This window comes from Urocampus carinirostris, chromosome 3 (assembly GCF_059441175.1).
Source record: "Urocampus carinirostris isolate Australia breed hairy pipefish chromosome 3, RoL_Ucar_1.0, whole genome shotgun sequence".
NCBI lineage: Eukaryota > Metazoa > Chordata > Actinopteri > Syngnathiformes > Syngnathidae > Urocampus > Urocampus carinirostris.
Genome location: NC_142351.1, coordinates 10,367,424 through 10,393,633, shown reverse-complemented (window position 1 = coordinate 10,393,633; position 26,210 = coordinate 10,367,424). Strand labels below are relative to the sequence as shown.

Genomic DNA, 26,210 nt, shown 5'->3' with positions numbered 1-26,210 from the left:
TTGAAGGAAGAAGAATGAAGAGCACAATACGAAGAACACCATCCTTACTGTGAAGCATGAGGGGGTGTTTTTCTGCACATGGGACAAGTCAAGTCATGATTATTTGTGACACCCTTAATCACAAAGAGTCTCAAAGGGCTGCACAGATCAAAGACTATTGTAAACTACAGACTATTATGACACCATCCCCTCATCTAAAACTTACATGAGGGAAAATAATACACAAATATAGGTTATTCATATGCTATAGAGCAGAAGTGTGTTTTAAGTTTAGATTTAAACATTTCCACTGAGGTTGCAGATCGAATCTCAGGGGGAAGGGCATTCCACAGCACCGGGGCCCGAATGGAGAACGCTCTTATACCTGGGGATCTCTTCTTGGCTCTTGGGATCAATGAAAACTGATATTATACTTGCGAATAACATCACCTAATGGAAGCATGTAAATGCTGAAAAGAAGGGGGGCCAAGTACTGAACCCTGTGGAACACCACAGGTAACACTAAAGGGCTCAGATGTCATTTCACCATATTTAACACAGTGTGTCCTATCTGAGAGGTAGGATCTGTATCATAAGAGGACGGTTCCTGAGAGACCAATCCATTTTTCCAACCGTTCCAGTAAGATATTATGATCCACAGTGTCAAGGGCAGCACTTGTGTGCAGCACATTGTAAAGCGCTTTTGGAGGCGCTATGTATATTGCATAAAATTTTACGATACCAACTGTATGTAACATCCTACATGCCGTCATTTCTTTGTGTAAATTATAACTATAACCTTATCCTCCAGGTTTTATAACCTTATCTTCTCTGTTCCTTATCTTCTTGGTTTCTTTACCTCACTGTGAATGTGGGAAACTCATCCACAAGATGGGGCCAGTATGGCTTTTTATTCTCTACACTGAAAGATTTATTCCTGTTTATTGCTAATTATAAACGACAAATACGAGAGATATTGATAATAGTGCATTGTTCATAGCAAGTATTTATGTTTAGAATAGACAAATTCGCATTTTGCACAAAAATAACGCAGTAAACATGGGGCGTGGACATACGTTCTGATGACGTCGTTGTTTTCGTGTCAGTCAGAGCAAGAGCGCAAATAAACGCTCCTATCGAACGAACCGGCAGCACAGAAAACGCTCAGCTTCGTGTACTTTAAACGGTAAGTCTACTACCGTTTAATGATTGAATTGTTTTGTATGTGCCTCCGAGATACGAGTCAAATTGCGTTAGCATGCTAGCATGCTAGCAAGTTGAAGTGTTGCAAAAATAGCCGAGAACGTTGACTCAATGAAACAGTCGTCGCCGTGTGAAGTGGTTATTAAACGTCACCTTTTGGGTGCCACTTCTTTATTAAATTCCTTCAATTTTTCGTTTCGTGTTAGAATGCGTGTCATGCTAACATTTACGAGCTTGTATTTATATCCCTAATATCACGTAACGGGGATATTAAATGATATCCGATCTAGGTACTGTATTTCATGAAAATAAATGATCAAAAGTTGCTATTTAGTAAACAAAATAAATTATTTTATGTTGGCGTTAAAGCCCCAAAGGCACCCGTGTGTAATATTTGACCGCTAGATGGCACTGTATTGTCTAATGCGAACCAAAACCAGACAAACGTACAGTCGAACCTCGGTTCTCGACCATAATCCGTTCCAGAACTCTGTTCGAAAACCGATTTGTTGTTATTATTTATACAATACTTCTACTATAACAACTATAACAGAGCAAAAGTCAAGAGAATTAAACCATAAAATCAGCAATGTAACGAAGAAGCCCTTTTGGCCCTGTTGTCATAGTGATAACGGATTTACAGGTATTTGGTCAGGCGTAGTAACTTGTTTACAAATACTCAATAACCCGAATACATTTACTGCAGATACAGCTGCGACACACATGAAAGAGCATAAATAGAATCCTCATTAATGGTACTATTGTTAAGGATTACAGACGCTCCCCTACTTACGACCATTCGACTTACGCAAAACAGTATATACGAACATTTTTTCGGGATGTCGACTATATATATTGTGTGCATCTTTCCGAGTACAGGACATTACTGTAGTGCTTTTTTGTGGCGCTGTGAAAGCTCACCCAGCATCCACCCTGAAGAAGAAATCCGCGTCCTCTTCCTAGTTCGTGTGTAAACATTCTTTACTGTGTCTCCAGCGCGCTCAGAACTTTGACATTTTTATCGTCGACCGTCGTTGGGCGTCGCCCCCCAAAAATACGCAGAGAGGAGATATGGCGAAAAGGGAACGTGCTTTATTGCATTCGGGACACGTTCAAAGTTCCAGACATTCAACATTGGCTTTTATAGTGTTCTCAAATAAAGTTAAGATATCTCGTCAAGGCCGTCCGCCCTGGCAACATATCAGCTTGTGACCTCTTGCAACAACGTCATCCCACGACCTTCACCAGATGCCTACATACTTATTACCGTATTTTCCGCACTATAAGGCGCACATAAAATCGTTTTTTTTTTTTAAAAGCTGACTATGCGCCTTATAACCCGGTGCGCCTTATATATGGATCAATATTGAATTACAAGGTCTCGCAACTAAGAGAAGCTGCCACCGACTCCATTTTTCGCGTAGAAGAAGTGCGCCGTGCATACTGGGAAATATTAAACGATTCTCTTTTATTTGTGCGTTTGTATAAAGACCCTGAAATGGCTCCTATTAAGAGACACGCTTACAACGCAGTTTAAACTCAAGGCGATCAGTCACGCAGTAGGACACGGGAATAGAGCAGCAGCGAGGGAGTTTAACATTAATGAATCGAACACGAGAGTGGCTCGAGCCGGCAGAATTAAGAGTCCCCCTAGGAACTTGCTAACTGAACAATGGTTCCATGGGTGAATTATGTAAAACCCACTACAACGTTTTACATTTTACAGTTATTATGTTATTGCTTTACTGTTATTGTTTTGCACTTGTTATTTTTGCACATTACGAGTGTCACTATATTATGATTGAACTAACGTTTTAATTTACCATAACAGTATCAGACGTTTTTTTTGCGTGTTGACTAAATGGAGGAAAAGTAAACTGTCATGCCTTGATGTTGTTCAAATATGTTAAAGATGTGTCACGAAAATGCTTTACCTCAGAGAAAATAATAAAACAGCTGTTTATTTATTTTGGGAGTGAATGGAGTTGTGGAAAGCTTGTTTGTTATCAATAAAGTTTGACTGACCTATCTGACTGTTTTGTTGACATTCCCTTTAGCGCGGCACCATCTAGAGGTTGCATAACGTAACTACATCCTCTACTGTAGTCAAGTCAAGTCACGTTTATTTACCGTAAATAGCCCTTTATCACAAAAATGTCTCGAAGGACTGCACAGAATTACAATTACAAAATTGCACAATTACCTGATCTTAAACCAGCATGCACTTATAGCGCCTTATAATGGGGTGCGTCTTATGTATGGCATACGTTTTAAAATATATCATTCATTGAAGGTGCGCCTTATAACATGGTGCGCCTTATAGTGCGGAAAATACGGTAGTTATTCTCCACATTCCACAACAATATCTCGTGCATTCATTCGATATGGTCGGTGTAAAGTGTAAAGAACAGGCGAGAATTTTCTTTTGAAACGAAAGTGGAATAAGAAAGCTTGATGCGATTGAGAAAATGGTTGGATCGCTTTTTTTCGGCCACTTTCTACCTGGGAGGAGGAAGTCGCCTAACTGTTGAAGCTCATCTTCCGAAAGTAAGTTTAACTTAACTTTATTTATCTTTATAGAGCATATTATTTAATGAAATGTTTATTTTTTAGTACAAAACAATACAGGTTACTTATACAAGCCTTAAAGACAAACTTTAAACATACAAAATATAGCACTGAAGCAACTTACGAACAAATTCAACTTCCGAACGATCGTCTCGTTCGTAAGTAGGGCAGCATCTGTACTCAGCAGAATAATCCAAATAAAACACTTACTGGAGGACAAATAAATTCCCATAGGTCATATGCACAGTTTATCGTGTAACCGCTAGCATGCCCTGCATTGCCTGTGATACAAAAGGGGCCGGGCTGTCGTCTGCCTCGCGTTCCGATTGGCTGAAAACAAGCACTGTCGGATCTACGGATTGGCTGAGGTGGACAGGTATGAGTTTACATCGCGTGAGCTGACCTTGTTCTAAAAATCAGATGCTGGCTAGCTTTAAATCGCCGAAGTCTTGTTTATCATTATCTCTTCTGTGTTTCCCAATCCACTGATTCTAAACGTATGTTCCACAGTGTCACCCTTGTGTGGGTGCCATGGTCGTCAGTAACACATGAGTTCTACGAAGTGGTACATCATGCAAAGGATTCAAGGTAAATATTCCCTCTCGGAGCGGCTCATCCGCACCATCGCCGCCATCCGCTCCTTCCCGCATGACAACGTGGAGGACCTCATTCGCAAGGTGATCTATTCAATTGTGCGGGACCGTATGCAGTGTCTGAAATAACGACTGCCCGGACGCCCGGGACATGCATCTTTTACGTCGGGCGTACAATTTACAAAATGTCTCCGCCCGGGTGGCCGACAACTTTTTCAAGAAAAAAAAACCCAAAACTTTTCTCTCTCTTTTTTTTTTAAATAAAACGTTTCATTTATTCGGTTTGGAAATTTCGGAATTTCGGTTCGTTTGGCATTTTGCATACTCGGCAGACAATGAAATGATCTGCATTTATATAGCGCTTTTCAAGTCAAGACTTCCCAATGCTCTTTACAGTGTGCTTAACGTTTCCCAATAGCGGCCGTGCAGCCATGTAAGGCGCTAACCTGCTTATTGGGGGCATTAAGGGTTCAGTGTCTTACCCAGGGACACTTCAAGATGTAACACGGAGGAGCCTGGATTCAAACTGCGATCTCTTGATCCCAAGACGAGCGCTCTACCTCCTGAGCCACTGCCGCCCCAGAAGCCTGCATCGAAAAACTTTCCCGAGCGTTATAAGGTCTTGTATTTGCATATCGTTTTCCAAAGTAGACGCACAGAGAACACAAGAAAAATGGATAAGTGGTTAGGAATCGAGCCAAAACCTCAGCCCAAGAAGAAATATTCAAAAGAAGCGAAAAATAATTATGACGCCATAAAAGGTAAACAGACATAAAAAGCATCGTGGAAAGAGAAGTTCACGTGGCTTGTAGCAGACAATGCAACGCAAACATTGCATGAATGTTTTAAGTAGATTTATAATGAACTTAATTTTAAAGCGTTGTTCTGTAATATATTCTTATCATCAACCCTTGAGACTGGGAGGTTCGGGTTCGCGCCCCGGCCGAGTCATTCCTAAGACTTAAAAAGTGGTCGGCGGCGCCCTCTCTTGGCTGCGGCTGCATCGGGTCAGATGCAATCGACATTTCGTTCTGTGTACATTGTTACACAGAATGACAATACAAGGAAATTATTATTATTATTATTATTAATACTGTGCAACAACGTTTTTTTTTTTTTTTTCTTTTGCGATTCGTCGTCTTATCGTGTTTCAAGTTGAGAAAAATGGGGCAGGCAACTTTATGGCCCTGGTGTCCGGTAACTTTTTGTCATGTGTTTCAGACACTGCCGTATGCAACCATTTTTCTTTTCGGACCTTTTAAATATTCCTTTGCTACATGTCACATTAAGGGTGCCGATGTGAACCGCATGCACGGCACACTGAAGCCCCTGCACTGCGCCTGCATGGTTGCCGATGCCGACTGCGTGGAGTTGCTTTTGGAGAAAGGGGCGGAGGTAAGGGCCGCTTTATTGCAACAGACAGCCGTCTTCTATGTGTTATATAAAAGGATTGTGTCATTTGAATATGAAATAATTACTTGAATTATTCTATATTTTGTTTTGAATTCTATTTCTTGTTGATGCAATATCTGTTTTGGCCTGGTCATCATGGGAGGGGGATTACCTCATTGCAGTCCCTTCCTCATGCTGAGTTTTTCGAGTTTTCCCTTGCCCTCATGTAGGTTTTAGATCAGGGGATGGTGTCATAATAGTCTGTAGTTTGCAATAGTGCAGCCCTTTGAGACTCCTTGTGATTAACGGTGTCACAAATAAACACGACTTGACTTGAGTTTTTCCTTGCCCTCATGTAGGTTTTAGATTAGGAGATGGTGTCACAATAGTCTGTTGTTTGTAATAGTCCGTAGTCTGAGCAGCCCTTTGAGACTCCTTGTGATTAATGGCGTCACAATTAGGCATTTGACTTAACTTTACATGATGAAATATATAGAAAAAAAGGCAGGCCTGGCTCTTGGGATCACTCGTAGACCAGCATTTTCAGAGCAAAGGCTCCGGACCGGAACATAGGGGGAAATTAAATCTGAAAGATATGAGGGAGCAAGTCCATGCATGATTTTGTATACTACCACCAGAACCTTAAAATCCAATCTTAAGCTAACAGGGAGCCAATGCAGGTTAGCTAAAATCGGGGTCATGTGATCAAACTTTGTCTTCGTTAAAAGCCTGGCTGCAGCATTTTGTACCAGCTTCAGGCTCTTGACTTTAGACTTCGTGAGACCGGAGAGTAGTGCATTAAGTCACCTTAAAAAAATCACAACCTTCAAGAGTTATTGACCCCTGAATATTATAGCGAGTTGGGCCACCTTTGGCAGCGAGAACGGAAATCAAGTGTTTAAGGTATCTGGTAATGAGTCTTGGAAGTCTGGAATTTTGGCCCACTCTCCTTTGCAAAATTGTTTCAAGTCTGACATCTTGGAAGGTTTTCGAGAGTCACGCCACCACTTCCTAATTCAATTAAAACATCTGATTTAAATCCAAATCATTTTGATTTTTTTTTAGTGCCTTAATAACTGGAATAGTCATTTTGAATCTAAATTTCTGGTTTCCTTGGTTGTGTGCCATTCAAATTAGTTTGCCTGTGGTTTTGAGTTGTTCCTTGCCCGCATGTTGGTTTAAGATCAGGTAATTGGGTCATTGTAATCCTCAGTGTTCATTTTATCTCTGAAAAGTGATGGGACCCGGGGACTCGCATGCTCAAAAATCTATGGGTCCCAACAGAGATCTATGGGTCCCCAAAATGTAGTGTTATCGAGGTTGATATTGTCAATCGGTGACAAATATATAATACAAATCTATATATTCATTCAGTTCTAATCATCAAATTAATAATTCATTTTCTGCATCAAGTTATTGTTGGTAATATAGCGATTAAAGGGATAACCACAAACAGTCTTTTTTTTCATTTTCTCCTTTTATACTTCATTTTTTTCTTAACTTCTTTATACAACATAATAATTCGTAATATGATGCATCGAAGCAAGTGAGCCGTTTGAGAGCCGGCTCTCTTGAATGTGTTGAGCCGAAAAAGCCGGTTCTCTAAAAAGAGACGGACTTTTCACCACACAACTCGAGATCGGCGTGCAGACGAAAACTCGAACCGCGAGACCAAAACAACATCTGCCGGATCTGCCTGACAAAAAGTTTGGAGTGTGGTAAATCTTTGTTTAAAAAAATGTGCAGACCTTTGAGACATTTTTGTGATTAAGGGCTATATAAATAAATTAAGGGCTATATAAATAAATGTGACTTGACTTGTTTGATGATCTGCAACCTTTGTGAGTGATAAATATGCAAAAAACATCTAAATCGGGAAGGGGGGAAGTACTTTTTCACGAAACCCCGAAATCTGACGGACGAATGCAATACCTGTGTCAGGTGAATGCTTTGGACGGCTATAACCGGACGGCACTGCACTACGCGGCGGAGAAGGACGAGAGCTGCGTGGAACTGCTGCTGGAATACGGGGCCCAGCCCAACGCCTTGGACGGCAACAAAGACACGCCGCTCCACTGGGCCGCCTTCAAAGACAACCCCGAGTGCGCGCGAGCGCTCCTCGACAGCGGGGCTTGCCCCAACGCCCGCGACTACAACAGCGACACGCCGCTGAGTTGGGCGGCCATGAAGGGCAACCTGGAAAGCGTCAAAGTGCTGCTGGACTACGGGGCCCGGGTGCACGTCACCAACATGAAGGGCCAGACGCCCATCTCGCGACTGGTGGCCCTTTTGGCCAGAGGCCTGGGCAACGAGCAAGAGGAGGAGTGCCTGGATCTGCTGTGCCGGGCGGCCGGCCGCTTCGAGATCCGTCGGGCCGACGGAACGCTTCCCAAGGAGCTGAGTAAAGATCCCCAGCTGCTGGCCAGGCTCAGTGGCATGGTGGAGAAGGCTCCCACACTGCGCTCCCTGGCGAGGTGTGCCGTCAGGCACTCCCTGGGCGTGCGCTTCCTGCCCACGGCAGTCAAAGAACTCCCTCTGCCGGAGTCTATTAAGGAATATCTCCTCCTGAGGGACTGAGACGGTCACCTTAGAACAGAATCACGGGCTGCCCCTTTTCTTCCGCGCAGTACAAATACTATGTTTGCCAAAGTACCGTGAATTCCAGACCACGAGCATACACGCCGACGCTACCGCCTTAGAGTACCGTCAGACTGTTGATTAACCAGTCGCTGAATTTTGTCATGCCACATATTGTCTCATCTCATCTCATTAGCTGCACCGCTTATCCTCATTAGGGTCGCGAGGGTGCTGGAGCCCAACCCAGCAAATGAAATGAAAAAATGAAATGATCTGCAAGTCAATGACTTCCCAAAGCGCTTTACAATGTGCTCCACATTTCCCAATAGCGGCCTTGCAGCCATGTAAGGCTGCTAACCTGCTTATTGGGGGTGTTAGGGGTTCAGTGTCTTACCCAAGGACACTTTGACATGTAACACGGACGAGCCGGGATTCGAACTGGGATCCCTTGATCCCAAGACGAGCGCTATACCTCCTGAGCTACTGCCGCCCCTTAAGCAGCAAGCTTTAAGCAATCATCGGGCAGTGGGCAGGGGACACCTTGAACTGGTTGCCAGCCAATCACAGGGCACACAGGGACAGACAACTCGCTTGCTCATTCACACCTAGGGACAGCCAATCCACCTGAAATGCATGTCTTTGGAATGTGGGAGTAAACCGTAGTGCCCGGAGAAAACACATGCAAGCACGGCCAGAGAGCATACAAACTCCGCACAGTAAGTCCGGTAGCTGGATTTCAACCCACACAGGAGGTTCCCAAGACCTTTGAACTGTGCCGCACACACACTAACCGCTGAGCCGCCGTGCTGTCCTGCCACATATTATTGAAATGCTTTAACTAAAAATATGATGTCCCTTGTCTCATTACAGAAACATCACCGCCAGTCTGAAACGAGGTACCTAAAAACTACAAAGCCTCTATAACTTACCCAAAAGTCCTGTAATATTCCACTCGTGAAACGATGATTTACAAACATGATCTAGTTATATTCACGAAAATCCAGTGAATACCCCCGCACAATAATGCAGACGGATAAAAAAAAAATCCGCCTAAAAGCATTCCTGCATCATTTGACGATCCTTGTTGTAATCACAAGAAGTTATAGATAGAAAAAAACTAATATTTTTTGAGAATCAACAGCATGTGAGACACAATTGTGAGAAGAAACCATATTTTCTCAACATTCTGTATTGTGCTAACAAATACAAAAATTGAAAAGTAGGTGTTGCAAAAATATCGGCCCCCTTTGGGTTAATACTTTCTGCAACCTCCTATTTGCCCATTCTTCCTTGCAACACCTTCCTTAAAGGTTTGATAGTGATTTTTCATTCAAATCTTTCCACAACGACGGCGCAGTTTATCAACTTCTTGGAGCTTTTAGTAGCTAATTTTTATTTGCTAATTCCAAACTAGGGCAGCGCAGTGGTTAGCGCGTGTGCGGCACAGTTCTGAGGTCGTGAGATCAAACCTTCCTGTGTGGAGTTTACATCTTCTCCCCATGCTTGCGTGGGTTTCCTTCCATTCCAAAAACATGCATGTCAGGTTAATTGGCCGGTTCAAATTGTCCCTCGGTGTGAATGAGCGAGCGAATTGTCTGTCTCTGTGTGGGTGTCGCCTGCCCTCTGCCCGAAGATAGTTGGGATTGGCTCCAGCAGCCCCGCGACCCTACTGAGGATAAGCGGTGCAGATGATGGATGGATGGATGTTGTAATCACTTCCTTTCGCTCTATAATTCCCTTTTAAAATGATTTGATGATTTCCAATATGGCTGTTAGTCTCTGACTTTTTAATGGACACCACTCTCAGCCAATTGCTGGCTTTCTTTTTACGGTCCACAGTCTATTTGGTTATAAGGGCCTGTATTGATAAAACTGATATCGCCTCATTTTGCTTCAAATATCTTTAGCCAGTAGTAACTGAATCACATGATTGACACAATGGTTAGCCAATGAAATCTTGTAATTCATTTTTCCGCACTACTATTAGGCGCAAATGTGCACAATCATTGATTGACCGCTGGGAAGAGAAGTCAAACATTTACAACTCTTTCTAAATGTCTAAAAAATTGGGCAAAGTTAGATACACAGTTGCAAAACCTTTTATTGCTGTAGTCTGGTCGTCTTCAAATGGATGGCCAATTTTGCAAATCCCGAGACACATACCAATCGAAAAATGTGTAAAATATAATGTTTAGTTTTTAAGCTTGTGATCAAATTTGACAATTTGACAAAAAACGTCCATATTCTCCAAATGGTTCAAGAAAAGCATTTAATTTACTTAGGAACGTCTTAGATTGTGATTTTAGGTGAATATTACAGGAATGTTCAATCCACTTATAGTTTTTTTTCTTTTTTCTTACTGCTTTATTTATTTTATGTACTTATTCTCAGATTTGTTTTTTTTTCTGAATTCCTGCAGCACTTTCTGTTCCCTTGAAAAGTGTTTACTTTGACAGCCAAACATGAATAGGTTGTAATGATCCAATGTTCAATAAAAAATGCATTTAAAAAAAAAAAATAGTCTTGGCGCCCTCTACCAGCCCAAAATGGTAGTACAACTTTCAGTGTCACAACAGAACTGTGTGCTCTCTTATTTGCATTAATTTAACGTACTGAATGGCTCATAAATCACGTATTAAAACAAATCGATGATGTAATTAGTTGCCAACACTTTTAATAATCACTTTTATTGATTAGTTGTTGCAGCCCTGCATTGCATTTAATCAGGTGCTCTTCGTAGTCCGGAATTCACGGTAACTCTACTCACGCTTCACTTATGAGAATGTTGTTATCTGCATCTTGGAAGAAAAAGTAACTTAACGGTGCAGCCCCGCCCACAGAATGAATCCCACCAACCAGAATTGATTTGGGTTTTTTTTTTAATGAAAATGAACATTGGTATTATAGTTAATGTATTTTCGCCTGGTATCCAAATCATTATTATGTTTTACTGGTTGAACACTTTTGTACCACTCGGAGGCACTAAATATTACAAACTGTCCCTTTAGATCAGTCAACATTGTTTTTTTTTTAACTTGGACAGTGTTGACTAATTTAAAGGGACAGTATGTTATATTCATTCCCTCCTAATGGTCCAAAAAACTTTCAATCATCCATCCATTATCTGCACCGCTTATCCTCAGTAGGGTAGCTGGGGTGCTGGAGCTATCTTCGGGCAGAGCTCATCCCAACAATCATCGGGCAGGGGACACCCTGAACTGGTTGCCAGCCAATCACAGGGCACACAGGGACAGACAATTCGCTCGCTCATTCACACCTAGGGAAAATTTGGACCAGCCAATTCACCTGACATGCATGTTTTTGGAATGTGGGAGGAAACCAAAGTGCTCAGCGAAAAACCCACGCAAGCACGGGGAGAACTTACAAACTCCGCACAGGAAGTCCGGTAGCTGGATTTGAACCCACACAGGAGGTTCCCAAGACCTTAGAACTGTGCCGCACACGCGCTAACCACTGCTCCGCCGTGCTGCCCATTTGGACAATTAACCTGAAATATATGTTTTTGGAATGTGGGAGAAAACCGGAGTGCAAGGACGGGGAGAACATGCAAACTCCATAGATGTTGAAATTTGTACTTCTTCTACACCGTGAAATCCCCACCCAAGTTGGCGCCATGTTTGTCTGCCACGCTGTGTCGTATATTACTGGCCCTCGCTACTACCAGAAAACACGGTGCCATCTAGTGGTCAAATATTACTTACAGTCCCTTTCGATCATTCTTTTTGGATGGTCGAATCTTTTTAAAGGTCTTTTGCCTTTAAAAACAATGTCTTTATCTTTTACACTATTTGTATTGTTTATTGCAAAATGAAACTTACAAAACCGGAATAGAGAATTGAACGCTAGACACCTGTTTTCATATCAACATTGATATCCACTATGCCAACTCGTTAAATTAAGAAAAGAGCATCTATAGAATATACGGGTGGGCGGGGCTGCACCTGGTGGGCGGGGCTGCACCTGGTGGGCGGGGCTTCACCTGGTGGGTGGGATTGAACCTGTGGTGGTTCTACAGTGACTACCACTTGAATTTTCTAGGAAAGAGAAAAGTAAACACACAAATTGAATGATATTGAACAGGTAAAGTACGATGGGAAATTTTTTGGCATCTAGATTGGATGGCGCGAGAACAAAACACAAAAAGTTGTATACAGTGGTACCTCTACTTACGAATATAATCTGTTCTTGGATTAGCTTCGTACCGTGAAAACTTCATAAGTAGAGACATTTTTTTAATGTAAATGCGCTAATCCGTTCCAAGCCCCGTAAAAATTCAGTGTGATATTTTTTTTGATAAATAATTAAAAGAGCATCAGAACATGAAACAAATATTTGTTAAATTTAGATTACCGCACAATAATTAGAAAATCAGAGGCACATAATGTAAAAAAACAAAGAATAAATGAAATAATAAGAATATTCGTTTACTTTTTGTTATGACGACTGATTAACTTCACCTGTGCCCGCTGTGGGCTCCCTGATTGGTTCCCCGTCCTTTATAAGCTCAGTCCTTTCACTCGCCTGTTGTCAGTCCATCAGCAAACCTCTGTTTTCACAAGGCAAGCACTTTGACTCTGACTCCCGTCGGTCCCGCTTTTTGCATCCGTTTTCCACCTGTCCGTTCCTGATTTCCCCGTTTTTCTCCGGCTACGACACGTTTTTTGACCCCGACCACGTTTTGCTCTCCCGTCCGGGCCTCAACCCGTTTTTGATCCCGACCACGTTTTGCTCTCCTGTCCCGGCTATCTGTTTTTCCCGTCCTCGACACTATGATCTCCCGCTCCGGAAGATCCACTTTCGCATTCGGAACACGTTCCGAATCTTGGGCGGTTCGCTTCCCGCGCCCAGCGAGCACCGGATCGCGGGCACTCCCTTTCCTCTTTGTCTCAATAAACTTGTTGTTAACACACCTTTTTGCCTCGCGTTTCTTGAAAAACTGATCCAACGACGTCTGTTTTCTCTGGCTTTTGACAATCCGTCGGAAATCCACTAGGCTTGTCACCATTCCTTTCCACAAATACCAATACTTCATGGAATTTTGCTAAAATGTTCTTTATTTGGGCTAATTGGATGATTGCTGCGTCCCCCTCCCCGCCAGCTTGCCAGAACCCATTCTATCGTCTCTGAGCTGTGACGGTGACACGAAGAGCATACTGCGAGCCTGCATGCGCACTGGGTTGCCAGGCAGATTTGAAGCGATAGCCAGTTTGTTTACTTTTGGGATACTCTGGGAGCAGCGAATGGCTACTATATTTTTGACTTTGTAACCTGAAACCTTCATAAGTAGAGGTACCACTCTATTGTAATTGAACCAGAATAAAATTGCACATTTTCAAGAAAAAGGGCAGTATTTCTCCCACATTTTCAATGTATCACTAATACTTTATACTTTATTACCAACACTATCACACATCTATTGCGAAGATCAGTAAAGGTGAATAACATACTTAGGTTTTGTTTAACTCTTGACACATTTAACTATCTTTCTATATGAGGTGTGTTCTCCACTTTACTATTGCATTCATATTATCACAATTCATCACAACTCCGACCACTTGAAAATGAGGTCATGGGTGTCTTCAATGCACAGAATGTAGCTTTGGGTCTTGCTTCCTTTTAATGTGCCTAGCGAAAGTATTGCCCCCCCCATAACTTTTTGACATATTGTTATATTTCAAGTTTTGAAGTTATAGATAGAAAAAAAACTAATATTTTTTGAGAATCAACAGCATGTGAGACACAATTGTGAGAAGAAACCATATTTTCTCAACATTCTGTATTGTGCTAACGAATACAAAAATTGAAAAGTAGGTGTTGCAAAAATATCGGCCCCCTTTGGGTTAATACTTTCTGCAACCTCCTATTTGCCCATTCTTCCTTGCAACACCTTCCTTAAAGGTTTGATAGTGATTCTTCGTTCAAATCTTTCCACAAATGCACTATAGGACTGAGGTCTGGACTTTGGCTTGGCCTTTCTAACAACTTTATACTATTCGTGTTAAACAATACCATTGTAGGTTTTGTTTTATGTTTAGAGTCGTCGTCCAGTTGGGAAGTGAACCTGCGCCCCATTCTGAGGTCTGTTGCAGACTTCAACCAATTTTCTGTATTTGGCTCTATCCTTCTTCCCATCAACTCTAACAATCTTCACAGATCCTGCTGAAGAAAAGCAACCCCAGAGCATGATACAGCCACCACCATGTTTGACAGTGGCGATGGTGTTTACAGCCTGTTGTGCAGTGTTTCTCTTATTCCATTTGTAACTCATGCATTCAGCCCAAATAGTTCAATTTTTCTCTCATCTGACTAGAGTACCTTGTTTTACATGCTATTTGTGTCTCCTATGTGGCTTCCTGCAAATGTCAAATGGCCCATTTTATGGTATTCTTTCAGAAAGGGCTTTTTTTCTTGACACTCTTCCATAAAGAGCGGATTTATACTGAAGGGTATATTGTCTTATGCACATATTGTCCCACCTCAGCTGTGTATGCCTGCGGCTCACCCAATGTGATCATGGACTTCCTGGTTGCTTCTCTGATTAGTTTTCTCTTTGTTCTTAGTGTAGATATGCAGTCGTTTTCTGCTCTCTCCATTATGATATTATTGCTCATTGTTTAGGGTGGTTGTACTGTTGTAAGGTGAACCTGCACCCAATTCTCAGGTCTCGTACAGCCTCCAACAGATTTTGTCCTGTTTTGGCTCCTCCCATATTCCCATCAACTCTAACGATCTTTCCAGTCCCTGCTGGAGAAAAGGAACCCCAGAGCTCGATGCTGCCACCACCATGTTTGACAGTGCGGGGGGTGTTTTCATTGTGATGTGAAATGTTACTCTTACGCATTCAGCCCAAAAAGTTAAGCTTTGTTCTCATCAGACCAGAGTACACTGCTTCACCTGTTATTTGTAACTTCTTGCAAGCGTCAAATGGGCCTTTTTGCGGTATTCTTTCAGAAAGGGCTTTCTTCTTACCACTCTTCTGTAAATGGCAGATGTATGCAGAGTTCGACTAATAGTTGTCTTATGCACAGATTGTCCCCACCTCATCTGCCTATGCCTGCAAGTCATACAATGTGACCAATAGTGTTTCAGGCCTGCAGATCATCCAATCTAATCATTGGCCTCTTGGTTGCTTCTCTGATTAGTTTTTTCTTGTTAGGCCAAAAGTTTAGAGGGACGGCGAGGTCTTGGTAGGTTTGTTGTGGTTTTGTGCTCTCCATTTTGCCAGCACTGTTCTCCGGGAGATGTGTAAATGTTGTGCAATCTTGTAACCGATTCTTGCTTTGAACTTTTTCACAATTCAATCCTGGACTTGCCTGGCGTCTTTCACAGAGCTTGAATGCATTTAAACACTTACACACAAGCAGGTACACTCTATTTGCCATTGTTAGTCATCAGGGTTGGGTAGGGTTACTTTAACGTGATTACTTTCAATTACTTTTGGATTACTCCAATACCAATTTAATAAAATTATGACTCACAACACGCGGTAAGCTTTCTCTCCTGGCTTTGATCTCCGGCAAAACGAACATAAAATGCGACAGAAACAAAATGAAAATAATTCCAAACAGCTTGCCAACATCATTTTTGCCGTTCCATGTATTCCGTTACTCCCCAAACCTGCACAAAGTTTAGTAATTTTATTCATATTTAGTTTCTTTTGTCTTTTATTAGCATATTTGGTATTGGAGTAATCCAAAAGTAATTGAAAGTAATCCAGTTAAAGTAACCCTACCCAAACCTGTTAGTCATTTAGGTGGACATTTGATCATTCACAAGACATCAGGGAACTTTTGGAGTCAATTGGCTGAGCTGAGAGAATAGGGGGGATAGTTTTAACCTTTATTTTTTAGTTATTTTATTGCTAAAAATGTTGAAAGAATTCAGTTCCACTTTCTCAAAGTGTCTCTCATGTTCTTAAAATGTTTATCTTTTAATTTAACTTTTCCTAGGCGCTCTATGTCCAGGATTATGTCATGGTATCTCACTGTCTTTGAGAACAGTTTTTTTTTTTTTTTCCTTTTTTGCGAGTTTAGCCTGTTAACATGCCTGCTGTTTTGTGTGCGATTCAAAGTTGCCATATCGGAGTACATTGTTTTCCAACGATTCGTTTTATCGATGCACGTGTGGATACGTTATTTACGTTTGTCTTTAAATGAAATATTAATATGCTTGTGTGCTAAGCAATGTTCCCTCTAATTTTCCACGAGTCTGAGCGTTCACACAAAGTCGGTGAGCAACGCTTGAAACAATAGTGAGTAACGGCAATCCCAAGTATGGCAACTAAGTCATTATCAAACATGTCCAAAACTTAACATCATGTTACATTTTGCCGAGTTTCCGGCATTGCAAAATTATTTTTCTCTTTTGAATGAATTGACTCATGTACTATTGCAAAGTTGTACGGCCTACAAACGTCGTTTGTTCTTACAATTCTTTCACAAGATATCCATTTCTTTTTTTTCCCTGGTATCTTTTGTCACATAATATCAACATTTTTGGGGGGCTTATTGAGTCGGTTGCACGATACACAACTGTATTTAATCACATTTTTTAGTGGAAGTACAATTTTGGCAACAAGTTGACTTGGTATAATTGGAAATTATTTGAATGCAACACAAACTTTTTCTTCTTTTTCCCTGTTTTTTTCTCTTTTTTCCTTTAAAAAAATCTCATTGTGTTCATTTTTTCCTAGCTGTTACTGTCACGGGGGACCGGACCAGAACGGAGGCAGGAACAAAAACAGGCTTTTACTCAAAACTTGAAAACACAGGTTTCCTCCGAATCAAACAAAACAGGACAGAGCAAAACAGAACGGAAAATGCAGACAGAAAATGCAATGAGCCAGCACCCGCAAAACCCAAAACCCCCCTTAAGAAGCAAACGCGCAAATTAGGCGATCTGCTTCAGCTGTTGCCCAGGGGGCGGGGCCAGCCGGTTGCCACGGCGACCATGCTGGACACGACAGTTACTTTTTTCTTTTAGTTCTCTATTTACTTTTTTTCCTTAGTTTCTTTCTTTTCTTTTTCCTGGCTTTTATGTAAATTTTTCCTTCTTTTTTCTCTTCCTTTTGTTTTTTTTCTCAGCCTTTCACTACTTTTTTATTTTGGTATTTTTTTCTCTTTTGTTCGATTCCCCCTTCCTTTAAGTCATTTTGTGCATAATTTTACTTAACATTTGGTCATATAGGGATGAAAGAAGCAAAAACAACCCGAAGAGCCGTTTAGGACCCTTTTAGTGAGCCGAGCCGAAGAAGCCGGTTCTCGAAAAACTCTACTGACTTTACTCAACTTTGTTCTACTTCGACCTTGACTTCCAAATACCGCATTTAGAACACAGCATCAGGGGAACCCGTGTATTTTGACCTTCATGCACTGTAACTTTGACTTAATTCGCTTCTTAATGAGCAATTTCGAGCCCTGATTTTTGTGAGCTGGCTATATTTTCTTGTGCGCGGAAAAGCTCTGGGTAGTGCGCAATTGCGCACACACGCAGCTTAGAGGGAACATTGCGCTGGCTAGATTTTCTTGTGCGCTGAGAATGTGCGGGCAGTGCGCGATTGCGCACGCGCGCAGCTTAGAGGGAACATTGGTGCTAAGGTATCTTGTGAATTGTTTGTGTGATGTGGTGTTGTAAATGTATAACGTGGTTCAATTTGCATCTTGTTTACGTAAATGCTGCTTTTTGCGAGTAACAAAAATAAAGTCATGATTTTTTGTTTATGAATCATGATTATGTAGTTATTTTATACAGTGCATCAGGACATACGCAACAGAATGACTTAAGTCACAACTTAATATTGTGTGAGGCTTAGGGAGTAAAAGAATAATAATATGTCATTAGGATACCAAAGAATATGTGAAAACAAAGTAATCGAATTACAAGTAGTGTCAGGACCAGAACGGAAACAGGACCCACTAGCCTGACGTTTACCACAAGTTTTATTGAAGGAACGAGAAAGGGATGCGCCCACGATCCGGTGTTTGCTCTCGTACTCGGCTTGTGATCCGAACACGGAAGTGGAGTCAGGGGCGGAAACTGGTTGGTAGCCGGGACTGGGAGAGTAAGACGTGGTCGGGGTCGAAAACGAGTCGTAAGCCAGAACGAGAGAGCAGACGTGGTCGGGATCAAAAACGGGTCGTAAGTCGGGACAGGAGAGCAGACGCGGTCGGAATCAAAACAGGTCGGAGCCGGAGACTAACGGGAGCAAAAACGGGACCGGCGGGAGTCAGGATCGAAAAAAGGCTTGCCGTGTAAAAACAGAGGTTCGCAGACGGACTGACAACAGGGGATTGACAGGACAGGGTTTGAATAGTAGGGAAGCCAATCTGTCACCAAGCTGCAACTGGCGCCACACAGGCGGGGCCACTTGGGTGCCATGGCAACCACAACAAGTAGGGTATGTTAAAATAAGGATTACTTTGCCAGATTACAATGGTATATGTTATGTTGCACACTTGACACATCAAAGTCCGGTGTGTATTTGTTTTAACTCTTATTATTTTACTTGTTTGCATTGGGGTTTTTTTTGCATTTGTGCGGGTGCGCTCACTCTCGGGTCTCCCCGTAGCTGCCTTAGGTGCCTGAATACAAAACCGGACTATAGCTAGGTTCGCTGGCCTCGTTCCTCCCTTTGTATGTTTTTTTCCCTCCTACTTATTTCCTAATGACTGTAATGCGTGGGTGATATGGCCCACGGGCCCGATCAAGTCAAAGTATTATTGTGGCCCTCGAGACACGCTGAGAGAAGCACGAGAGAAAAATAAGCTGGAGTTTCAAATATGTTCTCTCATTCTTTCCATCTTTCTTTCTTTTTCTCTCTCACTTTCTTTTTTCCTTTTCTTTCTCTCTTCTGCTTTTTTTCTCCTTTTGTTTGTCTTTTTTCTCTGTCCTTCTTTCTTTCTTCCACTGTTTTTTTCTCCCTTTGTTTCTTCTCTTCTCTTTCTTTTTCTCTTCCCCCTTACTTTCTCTTCTCCTATCTCTTTCTTCGTTTCTTTCTCCCCTTCTACCTTTTTCCTTTATCTCTCTCTCTCTCTCTTACCCTTTTTCTGTCACTCTATATATCTCTTTGACTCTCCATCTCTGACTCTCTATTTCCGACACACTCATTCTCTGTCTTTTTCTCTCTCTTCGTTCTCCATCACTCACTCTTTCTCTTTCATCTACAAGGTCGGCCCCCGTGAGAGCGGTTTTTCTCCCTTTGTTTTTCGTTTTTCTCTGTCTTTCTTCTTCTGTTTTCTCTCTCTCTCTCTGTTTTTTTGTCTTCTGTCCCTTTCTTTCTTTCTCTCTCCCTATCTCTTGATTCCTTTCTTCATTTCTTTCGTTCTCTTTCTTTCTTCGTCTGTTCTCTTCTTTTTCTTTCTTTCTTTCTCTCCTTCTCCCTTTCTTTTTTGCCCTTTCTCTCTCTCTTTCCATTTTTCTGTCTGACCTTATATCACCCTCTGACTCTCCATCTCTGACTTTCTTTCTTTCTTTCTCTCTCTCTCTTTCCTTCTTTTTCTTTCTTCCTTTCTTTCTCCCCTTCTCCCTTTTTCTCTCTCTTTCCATTTTTCTGTCTGACCCTATATCTCCCTCTGACTCTCTATCTCTGACTTTCTTTCTCTCTCTCTCTTTATTCCTTTCCTCATTTCTTTCCTTCTTTCTCTCTTTCCTTCTTTCTCTCTCTCTCTCTTTCATTCTTTTTCTTTCTTCATTTCTTTCTCCACTTCTCCCTTTTTTCCCCTTTCCCCTTTTTTTCTCTCTTTCCATTTTTCTGGCTGACCCTATATCTCCCTCTGACTCTCTATCTCTGACTTTCTTTCTTTATTCCTTTCCTCATGTATTTCCTTCTTTCTCTTTCTCTCTTTCCTTCTTTCTCTTTCTCTCTTTCCTTCTTTTTCTTCCTTCCTTTCTTTCTCCCCTTCTCCTTTTTTCCCCTTTCTCTCTCTCTGACTCTCTCTTTCCCTTTTTTTTGTCTGACCCTCTATAACTCTCTGATTTTCTATTTCCAACTCCATCACTCTCTGTCTATTTCTCTCTCTTCGTTCTCCATCACTCAGTCTTTCTCTTTCATACAAGTCCGGCCCCCGTGAGGGCAATTTTTCTCCTATGGGCCCCCCGAGAGCTCAAATGCGTTTGACACCCCCGGACCAGTTGAAAGGACCGAAGAGCCGCAAACGTCACAATCGCTCCGCGGCAGCCGCACCGCAACCTCTTCCAAGTCTTCTAAGTTTTGGCGTCACACAAACACGAAAGACAAATGTTGGAGCCAAACTCGGAAGACGAACGTCCATTTTCACGCCACAAGTCGACGAATCCAATTGCATCACACACTCACTTGCTCCACAGGTAAGAAGGCGCCAATCCAATTCCACCGAAATTCGAAGCTTTAAAAGTCTTTAAAATGTGAAAATATGAAAACAACACATCTTTCGACTTGTTTTTCTAAACAAAACCGCGAATATATATATATACTATAGCAGGAACATGTGAAAATAAAGCCGATACCTTGTAATTATTTTAGATTTTTTTAAATGGTTGCCGGTATGGGCGTAACCAACTCGTTTTGGGGGGCGCTCCAACATCCCTAAAATCAACCCGAGCACCCTCAAAAATGACAGCATTTTTAAAACTTTCTTTTCCTTGATAAAGGACAGAAAAGGCTTAAATACACCGGATAGAAAAAAATGGAAAAAGTAAAACAAAACCAAAATGTGAACAGCGCAACGTCGGAAATACTCGACTGCCTTAAAATGGTTCCGTCCATTTGATTCCCAGCACTGCATCGTAGTATTTCTGCAGTAGTATTGTTGTTGTATTTTTACGGTATAATTTTTGTAGTATATATCTAGTATTACAGTAGTTTTGCTGTGTAGTGTTTTTTTGGTAGTATTTCTGCAGTTGTATTTTTGTAGTAATTCCATTGTGGAATCTTAGTACTATTATTGTAGTATTTTTGTTGTATTTTGTATTATTTCTGCAGTCAGATTCTGTAGTATTTCTGTAATATTTTTTACAGTATCTCTCTACTTTTATTGTGGTTTATATTTATAGTATTTACATAGTATTACATTTTTATTATATCTGTAGTGTTTCTGTAGAAGTACTTGTGTAGTATTTCTGTCGTAGTATCTTTGTTGCATTGTTTTTGTATTATAGTGTTACTGCAGTGGTATGTATTTTAGTATTTACATAGTGGAATCTTTGTAGTATTATAATAGCATTTTTGGAGTATTACTTGAGTTGTATTTTTGTGTTTTTTTTGTATTATTTCTGCAGTCAGATTTTTGTAGTAATTTTATAGTATCACACTACTTTTATTGTGTCATATTTTTATAGTATTTACATTGCATAATTTTTGTATTATATCCGTAGTGTTTCTGTAGAAGTAATTGTGTAGTATTTCTGTTGTAGTATCTTTGTAGCATTATTTTTGTATTATAGTGTTACTGTAGTGGTATTTTGTAGTATTTCTGTTGACGTATTTTGAATGATTTCCATAGTAGTATTTTTATCATATGTTTTGTAATATTTCTGGGAAAGTATTTTTGTATCATAGTATTACAGTAGTCGTATTTTTGTAGTATTTCTATCGTATTTTTATTATTGGAATGAAGATAACAATATATATTAGGTCCCTGTTTTAAGACACTAAATTTAATATTTTGTTTTGTAGTAATTTTGTAGTATTTTTGTAGCATTTTTTTCTGCAGATACACATCAAGATTATATATATATATATATATATATGTCAGACTACCATATTTGGAATAATTTTATGAGTCTGTTTATTTTCAAATGAGAGTTTTATAGTGAACTGAACTGATTGCTACAAGGAACGCCCCATGAAGCCGATATGCATTTAGGCGATTTTTTTTGTTAAAATCTTTTGGCTGTGTCGTGCGTTTTGGAGTAAATATTTTACACGGTTGGATTCTATGGATGAGACTGGATGGAATGACTCCCATTCTTGCTGAATTTAAACTCATCAGCTGACCTCCTTGGGGACTTGCACCGGCTTTATAGTTTTCGTGTATCTTGTTTTGGACTGATCGTGATGTTTCTCTGATGAATATATTTTGTACTGGTCATCATATCCTGAGTCCTAAGGGTTAAAGCTTTCCTATGATTTGTGGCATGACGTATTTCAGTGACCGGTGACATCGTACAGACACTTATTTGTGTATCAAAAGTCCGGCGGAACGTTAAGGGGTTAAAAAAACATATAACATATAAAGCCTATTAAAGACTTTGATGAGAAAAAAGACAAAATACTACAGTGTTCATTTTACCTCTGAAAAGTCATGGGTCCCGGGGACTCGCATGCTCAAAAATCTATGGGTCCCAACAGATATCTATGGGTCCCCAAAATGTAGTGTTATCGAGGTTGAAATTGTAAATCGGCGACAAATATATAATATAAATCTATATTTTCATTCAGTTTTAATCATCACAGTTGATTGGTAATACGAAGCAGTTATCATTTCAGATTTTTCAGTTTACAAAAATATTGTACATTATACAAAATAATATTACTGAAATATTAGTCTATATATTCATGCAGTTTTAATCATCACAGTTAATTGGTAAAACAAAAGGAGTTATCACTTTAGATTTTTCAGTTTGGTTTGCTGTCCCGCCACAGTTGTAATGCCTTCTCAAGGTCCAATCCATTATCATCCTCCTCATAGCGTAACCAGGAGTATAATTTAGTCCATTTTGGCAGAAAGGCCTTTTCTTGCTAGGAGTATTCTTTTGTCTATTTTCTTTCGTCGAATCGTTAGCTTCAACACGCGTGTTTTCCTTGCCTCCGCGATCTTCTGAAGAATTTGGTTGTTATCACTCTCTGCATTATGTTTCGACTTATTACTGACACTGAAGAAATTACCAATTTTGTGTTGATTTGCGCCTAATACTAACTGTTTTTTCGAAGGCATACTTCTCTGTAAGTCGACGACGACAAGCACCACAACAATGACGTAATCTTGAAACGAGATCTCGTGTGACGGGATCGGCGAAAACTCGAACCGCGAGACCAAAACCACAATGGCGGATGGCGGATCTGCCTGACCAAAAGTTTGGAGTGCGGTAAATCTTTGTTAAAAAAAAAGTAATCGGGTAATAATAAAAATTTTGTGTCAAAAAAGTTGCGTCCCGGGAAGCCACGTTGATTAGAGACTATGCGTCCCCAGCAAAAATGATGCGTCTAGGACGCAGGGACGCGGGCAAACGAGAACACTGGACTATTAGGATCAGTGTTGGTCAGTAGTTAGTTATAGTTACTCACTACTTCTTCCAAAAAGTAACTGAGTTAGTTACTGAATTACTTTATTGTAAAAGTAACTAGTTACCAGATGAAGTAACTATTTCTGTTACTTTAAAAAAAGTGGTATGTCAAAGAATTGGAAATTCTCTGCACAGTATTAGTATCGGTTGAATAGAGAAGAATAGATAGGTTGTTGTTTTATTGAACCATGTAATTTATTGCACTTCACCAGCAACAGATAAACCCGACACCTGAGCTGCACCCCAAAAAAGTCAACGATATCATAAAATGACAATCAGCAGTAGACAATATAAAATAAGTTTCATAAATTGAATCTAACTCTCACAACCTGGGCCAACCTGTCAAGTAGACATAGCCTACTGTACTTTAAGTATTTCGTCCACAACAAGTCAACTGTAAAACAATATGAAGTGAGTTGCACTCTTTAGAATGAATCACAATCTCTAGTCAGACAGCTGCTTAAGCAGACATATGCTACTGTACTTCAAATATTTTCTCTCTCTATCTCCTCTCTCTTCCTTTTGCTATCTTTTTGAGAGATCATTGCCTTTCTTTGTGTCTTTCTATATTTGTTTCTTTTCTTTCTTTCTTTCTTTCTTTCTTTCTTCTTGCTTTCTCCCCTTCTCCCTTTCTTTTTCTTTCCCCTATTTTCTGTCTCTCTCTGTTTCTCTCTCCGTCCATATTTTCTGTCTCTCTCTGTTTCTCTCTCTGTCCATATTTTCTGTCTCTCTCGTTCCATATTTTCTGTCTCTCTCTGTTTCTCTCTCTGTCCACATTCCCGTCTCTCTCTTTATCTCTTTCTCTTTTTGTCTCCATTTCTCTCTCTCTCTCTCTCTCTCTCTGCCTCTTTGTCTCTGTCTCTCTATCTTTCTCTCTCTTTTTTCCCATTCTCTCTCCCTCTGTCCCTCTTTTTTATCATTCTCTCTCTCTTTGTCTCTCTCTGTCTCTCTTTCTCTTTCTGTCCCTCTTTCTCTCTCTCTCTCTTTCTGCCCCTCTCTCTCTGTGTCTCTCTATCTTTCTTTCTTTTTTCTCCTTCTCTCTCTCCCTCTCTCTATCCTTCTTGTTTCCTCTCTATCTCTCTATCTCTCTCTCTGCCTTTCATCTCTCTCTCTCTGTCTCTCTCTCTCTCTTCCCCACTCTCGCTTTCTTTCTTGGATGGATGGATGGAGTACGGCCCCTTGAGAGTGTTTTTCAACTAAGCAGCCCCCGGGCTAAAATGAGTCAAGTGTATCTTTTTCTGGGTTTTTCACAACACAATGGTGGGTCATTTTCACCCGAAGATATCAGGAGAGTAAGGTGAAAAGTCAATAAAAACAACATGTATTTGCATTGTTTTTGTATTTTGGGCAGAAGTTGAAGGAAACTTCTTTAGAGCATAGGGGCGGCGCCTAAGCACTCATTTCAAGCACTCCAGTTCTCGCGATAGCTTGATGGCGAGGGGAGTGTCAAATTCCAAGGGAGAGGACTAGAGAGCCAGAGAGGGAGAGAGACGCAAGAGTGAGTTTGTAAACACTTTATTATCATTTTAATTGTTTCTTAATGAGTCGCTCATGTTACTCTCTGCTATGGTCACCTTTCGCACGTATGTTTCTAGAGCTGCGTTGCCGGTTTTTAAAACTTCACGCCTACTTTTGGGGGGTTTCTCCAACCCATTACTTGGACTCGCTTTCAACTCAAGTGTCAGTTTGCTAAAAAGTCAGTCCTCCAACTTTTTCTCGATGTAAAGCGCGTCGCGTTTTCTTAGTGTTTGAGTGAGCTTCGTGCGCTTTAAAGTCGACTTTTCATTGCTGTCATGTTGGAAAGTGTCATGGAGAGTTTTGGTAGCTACACCGAGTGTGCTTTTTTGGCCTGTTGGTAACGCTAGCACATCAGTTAGCCATGGGTTATGTCTCTTGGTTTTTTTCTCCCCTTTTTCTTGTCTTGTGAATTAAAAAAAAAAAAAAGTACATTTGGGGGCTTTTTAGCCAATCAGCGTCATCGAAGTGACCGAAGTGACAGTCTTGTTGGCTTTGATTGCTTTACAGATGATTGATTGACGTGCGCGGGAGCCAATCGAAGCCGAGAAACGCCTGCGTTAACGGTAACAAACGGGGTGAAATAAATGGGGGGATAAATTGATGGCAAAACCAAAATGTAATTGATTTAAATAATCTGTATTTGTAATTAATATCAAGCTTGTGAAACGGTATTTATTGAGTTATCTATGGGTATTGGGTTTCTATCTATACAGTATTTACTCTGAATATTTATGGATCTTTGTATTTTCTTTTAACTGTAAATGGATGACTGGATGCTCCAAACGAAGTTTCGTTGTTTTTTGACAATGAACTGAACAATTAGACATGACACTCCAGGGTAAAATATGTAAGAAAGACTTAAAGAAGGATAAAGGGCTATCATGATAAATAGGCAAAAAATAATTACAAAATGATGCTAATAAAACTGGCCCAAGTTATAATAATAACGCAATGAACTAGAATAGTTAATTTGTAACAGTAGTGCAATAACATTTAGCAGCAACAATGCTTGAAATATATAGGGGATAAAACAAACTTGAATTGAATTGTTCTTATTGTCATTGATATCAACATTGTATGCAACGAGATTAGACATGG

General features: G+C 40.7%; 2 protein-coding genes across 5 annotated transcripts in view; both read left to right on the top strand.

Annotated features, from left to right (window-relative positions):
- Positions 1-1,058: 1,058 nt before the first annotated feature.
- On the top strand, positions 1,059-8,514 carry asb8 (ankyrin repeat and SOCS box containing 8). 2 transcript variants are annotated; one of them, XM_088330612.1, is made up of 4 exons: positions 1,059-1,165; positions 4,261-4,427; positions 5,634-5,738; positions 7,677-8,514. In XM_088330612.1, exons 2-4 carry the CDS (start codon positions 4,299-4,301, stop codon positions 8,310-8,312), a joined length of 870 nt encoding a protein of 289 aa, XP_088186738.1. In that variant the 5' UTR covers positions 1,059-1,165; positions 4,261-4,298; the 3' UTR covers positions 8,313-8,514. The 2 variants fall into 2 exon arrangements, with proteins under 2 accessions (XP_088186738.1, XP_088186739.1); XM_088330613.1 differs by lacking the exon at positions 1,059-1,165 and adding an exon at positions 4,007-4,126.
- An 11,961-nt stretch (positions 8,515-20,475) lies between these two features.
- Positions 20,476-26,210, top strand: part of atf7a (activating transcription factor 7a) — a 56,368-nt gene continuing 50,633 nt past the window's right edge. The window contains exons 1-2 of one of the 3 annotated variants that reach the window (XM_088330608.1): positions 25,052-25,092; positions 25,620-25,675. The gene's annotated coding sequence lies outside the window, so the exon portion shown is untranslated. Of the gene's footprint in view, positions 20,658-25,045; positions 25,093-25,619; positions 25,676-26,210 lie in introns of those variants that run through there. The other 2 variants (XM_088330610.1, XM_088330609.1) reach the window with 2 other exon arrangements.